Raw genomic sequence first — 14,694 nt, 5'->3', positions numbered from 1 at the left:
TCTCTGGTGCTCATGTGACTTCACATCCTGGCAAATGCGCAGTGGGAGTAATTATATGTGTGCTTGCACCTCCCAATGGAGTTCCGGGGCAAAATCTATTAGGTGACCGGCCTCAAGACCCATGGGAGGCACCCTTAGACATACACACTCATACTAACACTCTGGAAAGAGTTGAGTAGAATGGTTTGGGCTAGTAAAGACATTTTACGGTTTGAAGATCGCATTGATGCATGACACAAATGTACACATATTTAAATTAATTACCGATACTATTTTGGAGCGTTCCTAGGTTAAGGCCCTACAACACGGCTGATTGCAATGACACAGCTCTTGTCATCGTACATTTTATTAAGTAATGCAGTTTACATCAAGGAGTGACACATAATAGATGTGCAAAAGAAGCAGTGCCTAATAACCCATCATCACGTGAATTCTAAAGTTTGTAATAATACACATGATGAGCTGAATTTATGAAGCAGTTTAAAAATAAAGCTCTGTGAAATTTTGTTAGTGTTGCCACATACAACAGTGTGTTTCAATCTAAAAGCATGGGCTCAGTGTTAGTTATATACAAGGCTAAAAATATTACTTAAGTCAATAGATTTCAATCTTCTTAAAATATGCTAGGGACCACCTCAAACCTACTCCAAAACCCAACATTGTTTTTTGTAAGTTTAATTAAGTTGCCGATTAAGTCAGTACCTTTGTAACAAAAGTCAAAAGACCAGTGAAATTAGGATCGAGCTACACCAATCCAGGGTAAATTCTTAGTGCGTTTGGAGTAGTGGTGATTCTTAGTATGGTTAAGCAAGTTGTTTTATTCATATATACCTTGTTGAAGAAGATAGCAATCATGCAACACAGACGTTTGAGTGGCAACACAGATGGAGAGGATCTGGATCTTTTCATTGGAAAACCACCGTTGCTTTAATGGCAGGATGAAAAATGGAATTTATGTTTTTTGCCCTTTAATAAATCAGCAAAATAATGTGTACGTAAGACTCGGGAGTCTGTATATAGGTTAGTCTCATACTGGAATAATATTCCTGTATTGCTTTCAAATGGCACAAATTATTGTATTGCCTTGGGTGCTTAGTGTGGCTTCATTGGGCTATATTTGCATTTATTTTTTATTTAATTAGTATACACTATAACATGCATATACCTAACATAAGATATACCTGGAACCAATTCATCAGGGTTTGGCATAAAAATGTTGAATACAGTGGCAGTATTGAAGCCCTTACATATCATGTAATGTCCCAAATTCAGTTCCTTCCAGTGCATTAGTATCTGGTTATATTGAAATTAATTTAAACTCTAGAAATTTCCAGAATTGCACCCCTTGATGCTCTCATAGCATGTCACCCAGACCTGGCCCTTTCTTCTCATCTCTAATGGTTTAGAATACACCAATTAAGATAAATTACTTTATGGATTCTTACTCCTCCCTATCCAAGGTTTGTTTGTTTGTTTAACCCCTTAATGACAAAGCCCGTACATGTACGGGCTCAAAATGCATTGTTTTCAATGGGTTTGGGGAGCGCCCATTGTCCTTAAGGGGTTAAATACACATTCTTTAGATCACACAAATACAATTTTTCTGGCAAATAAATATTGTGATAAAAAAATGTCTCTTTTTTTTTTAACATGAAAACTCAATAAGAATTATATATCAGAGTTCATAAACATTAATTCCAGGGTGGTGGAAGCACATCCTGGTTAAATTAGAAACTGTGACTTAGGGCACCAAAAACCCTAAACTGGCCCTGAGTCACAGGTATGTATACTATATGTTGACAACCTAGAAACAGAGTTGTAAACATTACATTGTAACCTCTTGCGAATGTTCATTTGTTCATTGGGCAGTGACGTAATCTCGTCTCTGCCTGACGCACCTCCATACAGTCTAGGAATACCATGGTATTTACTTTAGGGAGTGCACGCTGCATTATATAACTCCTGGAAGCCAGAGAGTTCATTGGACTTGGATTTGAAGTTGTTCTTGTCAAAGGGTACAAGTTTCCAGGCGTCTTGTTTTACAGAGTAATTTGGCATCAGTTAGAAGTACTAGTTCATTACAATTAAAGGGGAATTGTCACAACTGATGATCTCATGAACTCATGACCTGGGCCCCCTTCCGTGTCAATCCTTTTTGTTTTTTCTCTTTCGTGACTTTCCACATGGCCTGCTTGTCTGGGCAGGGTATTGTTTGGTTGATGTGATTATGCTCCTTATCTGATTTTTGTATATAAAGTGTTCTTTCAATAAACTGTTGCTGTTGTCACCTCAACATTAGTGCTGTCTGATGCTTGGGGTGGGCTGCTAGGATACTTTTTAGGACCTTTTCGGGATATTTTTAGGACAGTGCTCACACTGTGTAGCTAAGCTACAGCTAGCCATAGCGTAAGCGTGGCTCCATTGGATGGCGGTCCTGTTCAATTTTGCCAGCGCTGAAAGGGTTAATCGCGGAGTCTTGGATAGTTGGCAGGTGTATCCAGTTGGGGTACAGGTCGTCCCGTCATGAATATGTCTTTAGGCATTGTTGTATGTGTCATGTTCACTATACAGCACAGAGATGCAAATACTGCAGAACCACAGTTGAAGATGTTGAGGTGCCTGAAGAATTGGTTATATCTGTGGCAGAGAAAATGACCACGTATATGGCCACCTGGTCCAACTGGCTGCAATGCACCTCACTCCTTGCGGTTAAATTGCTGTTGGGATTGGGTCCCCCTTACCCCCACCTCATTGTTTGCCTTTGTGGACAGTGTTGCTTGCACATACTTTAAAGCCTGCCAGCTGCTATTTGATACAATTTGCAGACTTGTTTCAACTGGTCTTTAAAGACACACTCCAGACATCATATATACTTTAACAGGAACGAATTAACAATGCAGCAAAAGGGGCAATGGTCCTAGGGTCCCTGGTGGCACGGGGCACCTAATTGCTGCATGGGACAGGATCTGCAGACAGATTTGTTAAATGTTTTTATAGGTTTTTACGTGTTTCATGCAGTTTTGGGGAACAGAAACTTGGTTTGCATGTTGGTTCTCCTCAGTATGCATCACCAAGGTTGGTGTCACCCAGGTTGGTGTCACCCAGTGCCGTAAATCATGGTGTCACCCCCATGTCAGCTCTGATTGGTCCCACAGCCGTCTCTCTCCCACTGCTGCGAACCCCCAACTCTGGGACAGTGTCCCAGAAGGAGGAAAGCAGGCTCTGCATGTGTGTGTGGGGGGACAGGTCACCGGAGCTGACCAGGTGTCACCCCCGCCGATGGTCTCCAAGCGCTGCATTGCCTTTTGGCACCACTGGTTCCCCTAGCTTTGTCTGGAAATTTGGTTATCCTACTGATCAGTTAACGGCTTACTAATGCCCTGTATATATTATGGGATATCTTATACACAGTGCAGGATCTTTACTCCTATAACAAGGCAGGAAACATTGGGTTAATTCTAACAGATTTATTGTCACAAGGCTATTTGCAAAAATAATACACAAAATAAAGCCCAACTCCACTTGGGAGCATTAACGAAACAGAAAGTCAGCCCAGACCGTAGTGCTGAACCACTAAATGGGTTATCAGCGATTGCACTTGCTCTGTAGCATTCATAATACCTGTGTCCAAGTTAAATTTTGCTGGATACACCTTCCAGCCTCCTCGGACGGCTGAGGGCCCCACCTGATCCTGATCCGTCCCTGTACTTTAATGCATATGATAGCTGGAGAGGTCTTGTTAAATTTACATGTTGTCCCCCTTGTAAATGTGTGAGGGGATTCTGTAGAATACCCCCATATGCCCCTTTTCCCGCCCCAGCTATTGGCTGTGCAGTAGATGCATTTGGCGTATGTCCTTGCATGCGATATACTTTTCCTAGGACTGGCTAGGAGAACACTGTCGGGGCAGGGACCTTAGAATTCCCAAATGAACGGAACATCAATGGAAGGACTTTCCTCCCAGCCAGTGGCGCAAAAGATCAGGATATGGAGGTGTTCTGCAGATGTAGCGTCTCCCTAACTACATATTTCTTTTTTTAATTTTTGGATATGAAAGCACAAAAATTACATTGAAACGCATTGCTTGTTTAGATGTCCCCTTGTGATTCGGGAGTGTGTATATTTGCCTTATACTTTCTTTTATGTGATAACCGCATAAATGTATTATTATTTCTTTATTTTTATTTATAACAAAAAAACACTGCAAGACAAGGAACGTATTTGCTTTTTTTAGTGGCAAGTGTTCCCTAAATCTTTACTTCGAATGATGTTAGAGAGGCAGTGGATTAGTAGACTTTCACAATGGAGCGTGTCTCCGGCTCTCCTTGTCATGCTTCTGGCATCTCATGGAGAATATCATTGTGTCATTCAGGAAACGGTTCCTCTGCCTGCCAAAGGCCAATGTTTTACATGAGAAGGGCGCCCCCTCCTGGTGTAAAAACACGCATGTTTCCTGAGCTGATTCAGTCATACTCACAGATTACTAGAAATAGGCTGGCCACAGCTGATAGTTGTGGTTAAGACAGATATAGATGTATGCTTCCCAAATGTCCTCCTTTTAGAGGGACAGCCCCACTTTAAGATCCAAATCCCTGTGTCCTTCTTTTTTTCACCAGGTTCAGAATACTTGCTGGGTATGTGTATCACAGTGATTTACAGTTCTAAAACCCACAATAATAATAAATAAAAATGGCAAAATGTGATGCCTCTTTATTTTTCTAAATCCCTTACTCAATTATACAATTGTACCTGGAGGAGGACCAAGAAGATCTGTCCCTCCTTCAGGGTAATATCTGTGAACAGGGCAGGCCCAAGACATAATGCCGCCTGGGGCGAAGTTTAAAATGAGGCCTCCACCCTGCCGACGCTGGGGGTCATTATCTACCCTTCCCCCCCGTTGTACGTCACTTACCTTGCAGCAGTCCTGTGGCGAGTCTCCCTGCTCTGCCACAGGGCGCGCTGCTTTACTGCTGAGGGCCAGAAATGACGTCATATTCCGGCGCTCAGCATTAAAAGCCGGCACCGAGACTGAGCTAGAGAGCTTGCAGAGGAGAGAGAGGGGCGCCGAGCGGGTACTGACAACTTGATAAGTGAAAACCACTTGGCGCCCCTCTCTCGCATCCGCTTTAAAAAAAAAAAAAAGAAAAAAAAGGTGCTTGGGGCGGCAAAGTGCCTCTTCAAAAGTGCCGCCTGGGGCAATTGCCCCACTCTGCTCAATGGTAGGGCCGGCCCTGTCTGTGAAGGAAGAGGAGGCATATCCCTTGAGGAGTGCCTCCTTAGAAGATTTTGGAGTCCAGCTACCTCTGTGGCTGTTACTTGAGCCTCAGGCTTCATTTAAAAAAAGTAAACAGTTTAGACTGTGGCCAGTGAGGGGAGGAAGGGAATGAATATCCCAATATGTAGTTTAGACCTAAGATGAAGATTGAGGTTTGAACTTCCTCACTTTTCTGAGCATTATGAAGGGCCTACACCAGTAAGCAGCAAGAAGACCTTGACTGGCCCTGTTTAATATAGGGTTAAATCAGTGAGTTTTCTCCCATTGAATAATCCATTATACAGGGCCAGCTAAGCCCCTAACACTGTAGAAATGTATCACTGTTGGCCCTTGAAATGAATAGTAAAGTGAGGCAGCTTTAGCGAATAGACCTCTCAGTTTTCTAACTTTTGCGCAGTGGAAATACTACAGCATTTTGTAATTGTTAAAACATCTGGGTTATGGGGGCAGCAAAGGATTTGTTTTTAAAGGTTAGTTTTTGAGTGAAAGATAGAAGTTGAAGTTTTTTCTATATTTTTCTTTTTTCACTAGCTGTTCCTTTAGGATCTTTATAGACCCCATGGCTCTTGTAACTTGATGGTATCCCTAATAGTATCACTGAGACCATGGAATTATTTTAAGTAGGTACCCCTAATAATGCCACTGGAACCATGGAATTAAGTACTATTTTCCCCTTGGTCGCCATTGTAACTGTTCACACTGTGATCAGAAAGCAGCACTCCCCGCACTCCAGATCACTATATGATAAATCAGACAGCAGCAGGGTCATCTGTGATCAAAGCAGGGTCTATAGAGACCCACAAATTGTTGATTGTAGCAGTCTCAGTTTTCTGTTTAGACCACAATGCAGTAACACAGGTATCATGACTACCACAGTAGGCACAGCTTTTGTTTTCCATCAATTACCTACAGATCGCCCATTTTTTTTTAACCCATTTGAACTCTCACCGCCATCAAGTGATACATTCTAGTAGGTGTGCCTGCAATTAAAGTTTAAAGGAGTTTAAAGGCATTTTTTCATGTCCCATTGGATACACCCTATATAACCAACAGACATAGAAAAAGTAGATATTTGCTCAGAAAATGTTTAATTTACAACAAAAGGAACATTTGTATGGAGCATTTGTCACAAACGTTTTTGTTTGAATGAAAACGGAGCTTGTATTTCATCAGACTTCTACCTTGTCCTTCACCAATTCCTAGAATGCTCAAATGGGACTACACTCTCCCAACTCATATGTTGATAAAAGGCACAATTGATGGACCGCTGGCATCTCTAGAAGGTCGCTTGCTTCGCTTATCCACAAAAAAGATACTACTAGTAATGATATATTTCATTGACATTAAGGTTACCATTCAAGTAAATGGTCAATCCTTTCGCCTACATTCAGTACTAAAGATATCATGTTTCCATCATTACCGAATGGCAATGACTGGAAGATTCTATTGACAGGAACAATCATTTTAGTACCAATTGGTGCAAGTTATCATAAATCGCATATCGTCCACTGTTTTCCCTCCCAGATGCATCTGCGGGATGTCTTGTCTCTGCTCTGTAGGCTGTAAAATGTCTGTCTTAGTGGGGACACACCGTCCTTGTTGTGTATCCTGATCTGGGTTGCTTGCTGTGCGTTCTTTGTTGTCATGACTTTGATCTTTATCCATTTCCTGGAAGTCACTGCAATAAATAGCATATTTACACTCATTGATGTAATACTCGGCAGAAAGCAGGAATTGCTAGCAAAAGGGGAAAGATTTTTGTGTTCTGGAGAGACTCCAGTTAGTAAAAATAAATGGATTGACTGTACATTAAATTACAGGAACATCAGATATAACACCCATTTTAGACAGATGTACCATTTTCATTACATATTGATGCACAGTTTTATACCACCATAGCAAGGTGATGCTACCACAGGAATATACATTTACTCTCTGCATTAGCTGATGTACTAATCTGTATACTGTGTCTAAATGCCCAAAGTAGGCACTTAACCTATTGCAGCACGCAAAGCCTACGCAAACTATCAACACCCCACAAGGTTCACTTTCAAACTGCCTTGCAAAGTTCCATACACCACCTCAAGAACTATTCCTCCCACTGCGCAACACACACGGCGCCGAAGTGTGACGCAAGCGCTGCGCAACGTAACGACGTCGGCTGAATGGCACGCTTGCGTTCTGTAGTCGGTCGCGTTGGTACCCGGATGGGAAATACTTCCTGGTCACGATGCTAAGGTGCGATTTGAACGTCCACGGCCATAAGATAATACCTGTAGTGAATGTAGCTCGCCGCTTTCCCGCGTAACGCCGCTGCTTCTGATTTTTCCAGAGGCGGCTAACTCATGATATATTTATTACGTATTTAGCTAGCAAAGCAGCAATACTGTGATATTTAGGTACTTTGTTATTGTATTGACAGAACTGGTTAATGTCTATCGTATCTATAGCCATATACAGTAATACAATAGTAAACCCTTATATATATATATATATATATATATATATATATATATATATATATATATAATAGTGACAGGTATAGTGTTATAATAAACTTTTTTTTATAGTAAATGTTTGTACTATCATGGTTTATTAAATGTTGAATAAAGGTAATTAGACCTCCATTCAACATACAAAACAAATATACTAATTATGTATATTTCTCAGTGATTTAATCCCAGACCCGCGTGCTACAGAGGAATATTGGGTGCTGGAGCATCCGGCTGGCACCTGAATATGCCTGCTGCCGTGTTGCGGCTGTCAGCGGCAGCCTTCAAATGCCAGAGCTACCTAACCATCCCCAGTCAGCTGCTGTTTAGTGCCCGTTTTCTAGATATTTTATTCAATGCGAGAAATAACAGTAGTTGTTCCAAATATTTAGTTCACACAGGTTATGAACAAAGCACAAAATGTATAAAGCAATTATATATATATATTTCATCCACAGCCCAGCCGAGCTGTTTGCTGTACGCAGTCGGGAGAAAAGCCTGCCCCAGCGCGCCCATGGACAGAAGGACTTTTTACCTGATGGTTCAGAGACGCAAAGTGAGAAGCTGCATCTCTGTCGTAAAGAGCAGTGGGAACTTCTGAGAGAGGAGCGTGTGGAACGCTTGTAAGTTTTTAATTTTTTTTTATTTTATAGAATGTGTTTTGCCACTAAATTCTATGTATATTTTTTGTCTGTCTTGTCTGTTTGAACCTGCAATGTTTCTTGATGCACACCAGAAGAGAGTATTTCTCACCTAAAGAGTGTGCTGTATACATGCTCCTAGAATGCACACAAATTGCATTCTGGGTTCACTAGCTATATTGTGTGCGTGTGTAAATGTGTGAGCAGCCCACTTATAGGCACAGTTTTACTGAATATCAGTGAAATAAATATGACTTTCTTTGTTGATCTTTTTCAGGGGAAGCCTTGTGAGTGGTGTCTGGAAACCTCAGGAGTTGTTGGTGGAGTTGACATCCCCAGCCGTAAGTGATTGATGAAAAATTCCAAAGTATTACTTTAGCCCAGATCAGCAGCTAATGTTGACTGCGCCATGTGTAATTTTTGAACTATGTTTATTGAGATTAGTTTATGAGTCAGGTTAGGTCAGCTGCTGCCTGGTGTGGGTAGGGGGCAGGAATGAAATGCTGCCCCCTACCCACACCATGTCCAAATCTAGGGGTAGACATTGCTCATGGTGGACATTTACTGAGGTCTGTGGTGAACAGTTTAAGGATGTTCTATGGACCTTCACACAAGCACACACAACTCATACTAACACACTCATCCAGAGAATACTTAACACACCCTCTCAGACACTCACACCAACACAACCTGGCACTCAATGCTAACACACACAGTCAGACACTCGCACTAACATGCACACTAACTGACACAACCAGACACATTAACAAACACTGATGTTAACGCAGCTGGACACCACGCTAACAAACACATACTTATATACCCACACACACATCCAGACACTTTGTTTTGTGGATGGTGGTGGTTAACCAGTATCAATCTTTTTTACCCCTTTTTGACAGAATCTTGTTTTGTTTGTATTCATATGTGTATTTGTATGGCTGAAACCTTTTACCCCCAAGTATTATAATCCTGGTCTATGGGTTATTGTTTTACAATTATTGTTTTTGCTAGAGTGTGTATAATTTAATCATTAAAGTGCTCTTAGATACTGTCTGCTAAGTGGACATTTAACTTCCTAGGGCAAGTTCTGGCAGACCATGGGATTCACAAACCAAGGGAAACAGTGCCTTTTACCTGAAGAAGCTGTTTACTTGCTGGAGTGCGTGAGTAGCACATTTTCTTTAACCCTTAACATCAGATGTCCCTAACGTGGTTCATTATTCACTAATGTTGTGGAGTACCAATTAGCTTTTATTCAATTGGTAGTTGTCATTTGGCTCTGTGCATGTTCCCCTACTCATGTAGATCAGCTTTAAATGACTTATTGTTGTCATGCGCCTAAATATATACTTTTTCTTTATAGGGCACCATCCAGCTATTCTACAGGAACCTGCCTTTGTCTGTTCAGGAAGCATATGAAAGGTTGCTTACTGGTCAAACAATCAGCCTGCTGCAATATCAGGTATATGTAAAAATTGGATGTTCAGTCTTTTATAATCTCTCAAAGCGTGTTGTTACAAATCAGTTACTTTTCCCTGTGTTTTGTCTATTTGCAGGTGTATAGTCATTTGAAAAGATTAGGCTACATTGTAACTCGCTTTGACCCCAGGTAAGTGTATAACATTTATTTTTACGGTATATTCTACAGGTTTGCCTTACTAAACACCTTGCTAGGTCCTTTACCCAACAGCCTATCAACAGTTTATCAGTTTATTTCTGTTCTGTATGCATAATCTCTTTAACTAAACTTACTGAAACCATCACAGTCACATTTCCGATCCTTTATACTCTTACTTGGCGTAGTTGGTGCCAGTCTAGTGGGCATATATGTTAGTTGCCGTGGAGGACTTGACAAATTAAACATCGTAATTACATTGATCCTTATGACTCTGCAGAATAAAGCAATTGCCTTCTATCATGTCATAGAGCTGTGGAAAAGTGCCCTGTACAGTTTGTCGTGTCGCTTCTAGGTTTTGTTTTTTTAAGGAGAAGCTGCCTGGGCACCTAATGAGCAAGCTTAACTTTGAAAATTACTTCCCCTCTTTTAATCTCTTATCCCACATCAAAGCACTATTTATGTTTCACAAAGTGACATACTTTACTCTTTTCCTGCAGTTCTGTTCAATCTGTGTATGAGAGGCAAATAAATATGAAAAGTTGCAGCAGACTGCATCGAAAACGTAAACGGAGCTCAAGCCCAGGGTGAGGAATTGTCGCTTTTATCGTTATAATTAGGCCTGCTTCAGAAGGTTTGAATGTAGCTTTGCTTGTGTACTTGTAGGTTAAAAGCTGGTGTAGAGCAGAATGTAACTATACAGCCAGACAAAGGAGAAGATGGAAACAGTCACTGTTTAGATAACATAAAGTCCACATATGAGACAATTGCAGGAAACCATGCCACAGAAGAATCTTGCAAAGTTGATGATCCGTCAGAGCGCACACATTCTGTAGAACAGTCAAACCACAAGTATCTCCTTGATGGTAGAGAAGAAAAAGGCAATTGTGAAGCTTCTGGCAAGTTGGAAAACACTTTAATAGAAAATGTGTCATCTTTCTGTTGGGACTTTTCCAATGTTTTCTTTCCAAACTGTGCCCCAACCCATTCTTACACTTTTCTCCCCAAACCTGACCTTGCACTGCTACCTGAAAATGTAGTAGCGCGTGAATTAGACTTATCTCAATGGCTGCAGAAAATAAATCTAAAAAAAGAGAAAATGTCCCAAAGGGAGCAAGAGCAATGGGACTGGGAACGCAGATTTAAGACCAGTGTCAATGCAGACCCCAAGGTTCAGAGCTGCTCAAACTGGAAGGAGTACAAAAACCTCCTGCAGAACAGAGGACTCCTAATCCACAAAGAGAAACCTCCCCATCTCTGGGCTAGTACTGTGAATCCTTTGTTGATGCCTGAGAATGGGAAAACAACAGGTGAGAAGGATGAATAATACAAAATCACATTCAGACACAAAAATACATTAATCCCTATAATTGCGCAATTAGGACATTATTAATATGACATGTGGCATGTATTTATAGATTGTCTTATCTCCATCACTAGCCTCTGTTCTGGAACAGATCACAGTAATGAGCCCATCCCACCTTATTGATCATTTTGAGAGGTAAGCGGTATATAATAAATATATATTATTATATTAGAGTAATACTTGGCTCCTAGTAAATGTCTGTTGTCCTCAATAGGCAGCAGAACTATGCAACAAATGTGTACCATATTGACTTTGATGTGTATCAAGCTGATGGAACCTCAGAATTCAGAAAATCCAGACCAGGAAGACCATATGCACGGATATGTGTGCGCAGGTATGAGGCTCAATCAGACACAATAGTCTGTTAATTTAAGAATGCAAAAAAACTGAATGCTGCAGAGTCTTGTAATACCTTTTTTATTGGACTAACAGTATTTAAAATAATAGTCAAAAGCATTTCTGACCAAGCAAGTGGAAAACACAGTTTAAAAATAACCGGTACATGTGTTTTTGCATTCTTATACACTGGACTAATACGGCTACTCCAAACTACAGTCTGTTAATTTTTAATATTTAAGGTATTTTTTATTGTTGAATAACATACAGTATGTGTCTGCCATTAAAATGACTGTCTTTCTTTCTACCCCTTTCTTCAACACACTCCCCTACTCCTCTTTTTCCCTCTCTCTTCACTCTGACCCCTTTCTTCTTCTCTTCCTCTTTTTTGTTTTCTTTATCTTTCGTCTCTTTTCTCTTTTTAAACGTTTTTTTATTCTCCCTCCACACACAACATTATCTGGCAGCACCCCACCCCAAATACTATCCAACATACCTTCTACCCGGGGTACACAACACTATCTGACTGGTCCCCCAACACTTTCCTGAAGCCCCTCCTGCTTACAGCACCATCAGGCAACTCTTCCCCCTTCCCTCACCCATACACACAACATGACACAGCAGCTTAGCACAATCTGATAGAGCCTTAGTATGTGTTCCTGGTCATGTTGGGCAGAGCATACAGTAAAGGTTGAATGATAGCACATGTTACTCTAAACTCTTGCCAGCATAACCTACCATTCCCACTGAGACAAGCTTTTTTACATGTATTGATGTGTTAATGTCCTGAGCACAATTGCAACAAAGGTAATTATTAGAGATGATATGTCTAATCTGGAAAGTAAAGGACAGAGCAGTGTACGGTTTGAAGGTAATTATGGCATAGGGGATAGAAAAAATCATCTGGTTCTTAAGTTATTTTTTAAATATAGAATCTATCGCAGATAGATACAAATACAAGATCCCAAGGTATCAAAATTTTATGTAATTACAATATTTTAAAAAAACAAACATTAAAAAGTTGATTGTAAATCCTGACAGTATGTGGTGTCAACATTTTAAGTTTTATTTGCTAACCAGATGAATTTATTTATTTTGATTGTTTTTTATATTTCATCTGGAAGTTTCTCTGCAAATATTTTGCTTCACATATCTTAAAACTTCCATATGATGTGTGAAATAAATGCTTTTTTATAGTAATTGTGATTAATGCCATTCTATTGGTTGAATTCATGCCTTTTTCTTGTGATGACTCTACTGCGCATCCAATATGTATTTATAGTCAATAATAATCAATATTTTCTTTTCCAAATACCTTCGAAGTAACTGGTGCAATTTTTTTTATTTTGGTCTTCAGCTTTGATGAACAGATCCCCTCCCTACGTACAATGAAACATCTGACAATGAAAAGTGGAGATGCACCTGTTGTGTTTGCCCTTGTAGACTGTGGAGAAGTAGCATTTTACTCTTTTAAGGACTTCAAGCTGCCTGTGGATGTCTACCCTTGAGAGGGATGAGGAGCCCAGAATGGGCAAATCTGCATTTTGCAACATTCATATATTCATATTTTGTCTAATTTTAGTTATTTCTTAGATTTGTGCAGCAAGATTAAAAATGTTGACATGTTTGTGTTTTTATGAAGTGAGAAAAACATCTTACTTTCTGGATTGCTTTAGAGAAGAGAATAACACCTAGTTTGGCAATAGTCTAACTTTACAAAGGTAACACAGCAAATCTTCACTTTTGAGACAGAGGATGTATGCTTTGAATATAAACTTTGATTCTCACTAGGTTAAGACATTGAAAAACAGAGTCCTTTTTTCAATAAAAAAATGTATGCAAGTCCCCATCTAAGAAGATGTCCGAATGGATTCATAAACAGGAGCAGATTGATGTGAGATACAGAGATACAACTAGGTCTGAATGTGGTGTGTGGGCAGATTTAATCTTTGAAGCAAATAAACCTCAGTGTTCTAGTGCACCAGTTCTACATTAAACGTTTTCTCAGTGTTAATTACTCAACAAAGGTATTTTTTCTCCTGTGGTGCGGCAGGACTTAAAGTGACTTAAAGTGATATAAAGGAACCCCCCCCAGTTAGCCCTTAGTGTTTCTCTGCCTGCCTACAGGTAGAGAGGTTGTCTCCTTCGAACCATTTTTTGTTTTACCTGCTCTAGGGTAAGCTGGACCCTGCGGCCACACAGTACAGGACAGATGTACATTTTTAAAATGTTACCTTCACAACGTCCAGGTTGGCAGTCCCTCCATCATTATGTGTCTGGCTTCCCATTTTTACTTGCGAACTGCTTCAGGCATCGTTTGCTTAACCTAGTAAGAGCTTGGCCTAGTTGTATGCTGGGGAGATAGGAGGAGCTGGTGTTGGGTGCCCACGCTGGTCTCCGTTGCATCAGTGGTTTTACACTGGAACCCTTTCCCCACTTTTTTTACAATAGTTAGTCTGTCTTATTTTATTGAACATAAGCATCATCTAGTGGCAATTACTCAATAGTACCATTCCTATTAATGGAACACTGGATTTAGCCTTTTCCCCAAATTCACAGAACAGCTGTTAGCCACCAGTAGTAGTTCAGTAGCAGTATACCAGTACCTTCTCTGGTGGTTCATGCAAGTGTGGCCCTCTAAATCAACAACCTTCATCAGAACCTTGCTGTGGAGGTAGTGAAGCCACCTATGCTGCGCCATAAATTCCCTGCAGTGGTACACGGATGCCTTCAGCTATCCAGAGTGCCTGATACCTGCAGTAGCATCAAGTATTGGTCCATTTTGAAAGTGTTTCACTATATCCACAAGCACATGACCCTAGATCCACAAGCACATTTTGTAGATGCCCTGTTTTTCACATCCACCTGGGATTTGAACTGCAGGCTGTGGGATCTACAAGCCAATTATGGTACTTTCAGGCTGTGGTACCCAGGTTCAGACTCACTGGAGGCCATTGTGCCATCAG

At 40.6% G+C, this 14,694-nt stretch overlaps 1 protein-coding gene across 1 annotated transcript; it reads left to right on the top strand.

The window, feature by feature from the left end:
• Window positions 1–7,411: 7,411 nt before the first annotated feature.
• Window positions 7,412–13,369, top strand: TSEN54 (tRNA splicing endonuclease subunit 54). Its single transcript, XM_053453642.1, has 11 exons — window positions 7,412–7,513; window positions 8,226–8,390; window positions 8,686–8,749; window positions 9,491–9,574; window positions 9,775–9,873; window positions 9,968–10,020; window positions 10,527–10,613; window positions 10,693–11,336; window positions 11,467–11,527; window positions 11,607–11,726; window positions 13,086–13,369. Exons 1-11 carry the CDS (start codon window positions 7,506–7,508, stop codon window positions 13,234–13,236), a joined length of 1,536 nt encoding a protein of 511 aa, XP_053309617.1. The 5' UTR covers window positions 7,412–7,505; the 3' UTR covers window positions 13,237–13,369.
• Window positions 13,370–14,694: the final 1,325 nt, after the last annotated feature.

The sequence above is a fragment of the Spea bombifrons genome, chromosome 13 (genome assembly GCF_027358695.1).
Source record: "Spea bombifrons isolate aSpeBom1 chromosome 13, aSpeBom1.2.pri, whole genome shotgun sequence".
NCBI lineage: Eukaryota > Metazoa > Chordata > Amphibia > Anura > Pelobatidae > Spea > Spea bombifrons.
This window is presented reverse-complemented; position numbering and strand designations above follow the sequence as displayed.

Bases quoted from the DNA above. Each gene is read 5' to 3' on its own strand.
- TSEN54 (XM_053453642.1), top strand. The intron at 9,575-9,774 runs GTGAGTAGCACA...TTTTCTTTATAG, and splicing joins CTGTTTACTTGCTGGAGTGC to GGCACCATCCAGCTATTCTA. The intron at 11,337-11,466 runs GTGAGAAGGATG...CTCCATCACTAG, and splicing joins TGAGAATGGGAAAACAACAG to CCTCTGTTCTGGAACAGATC.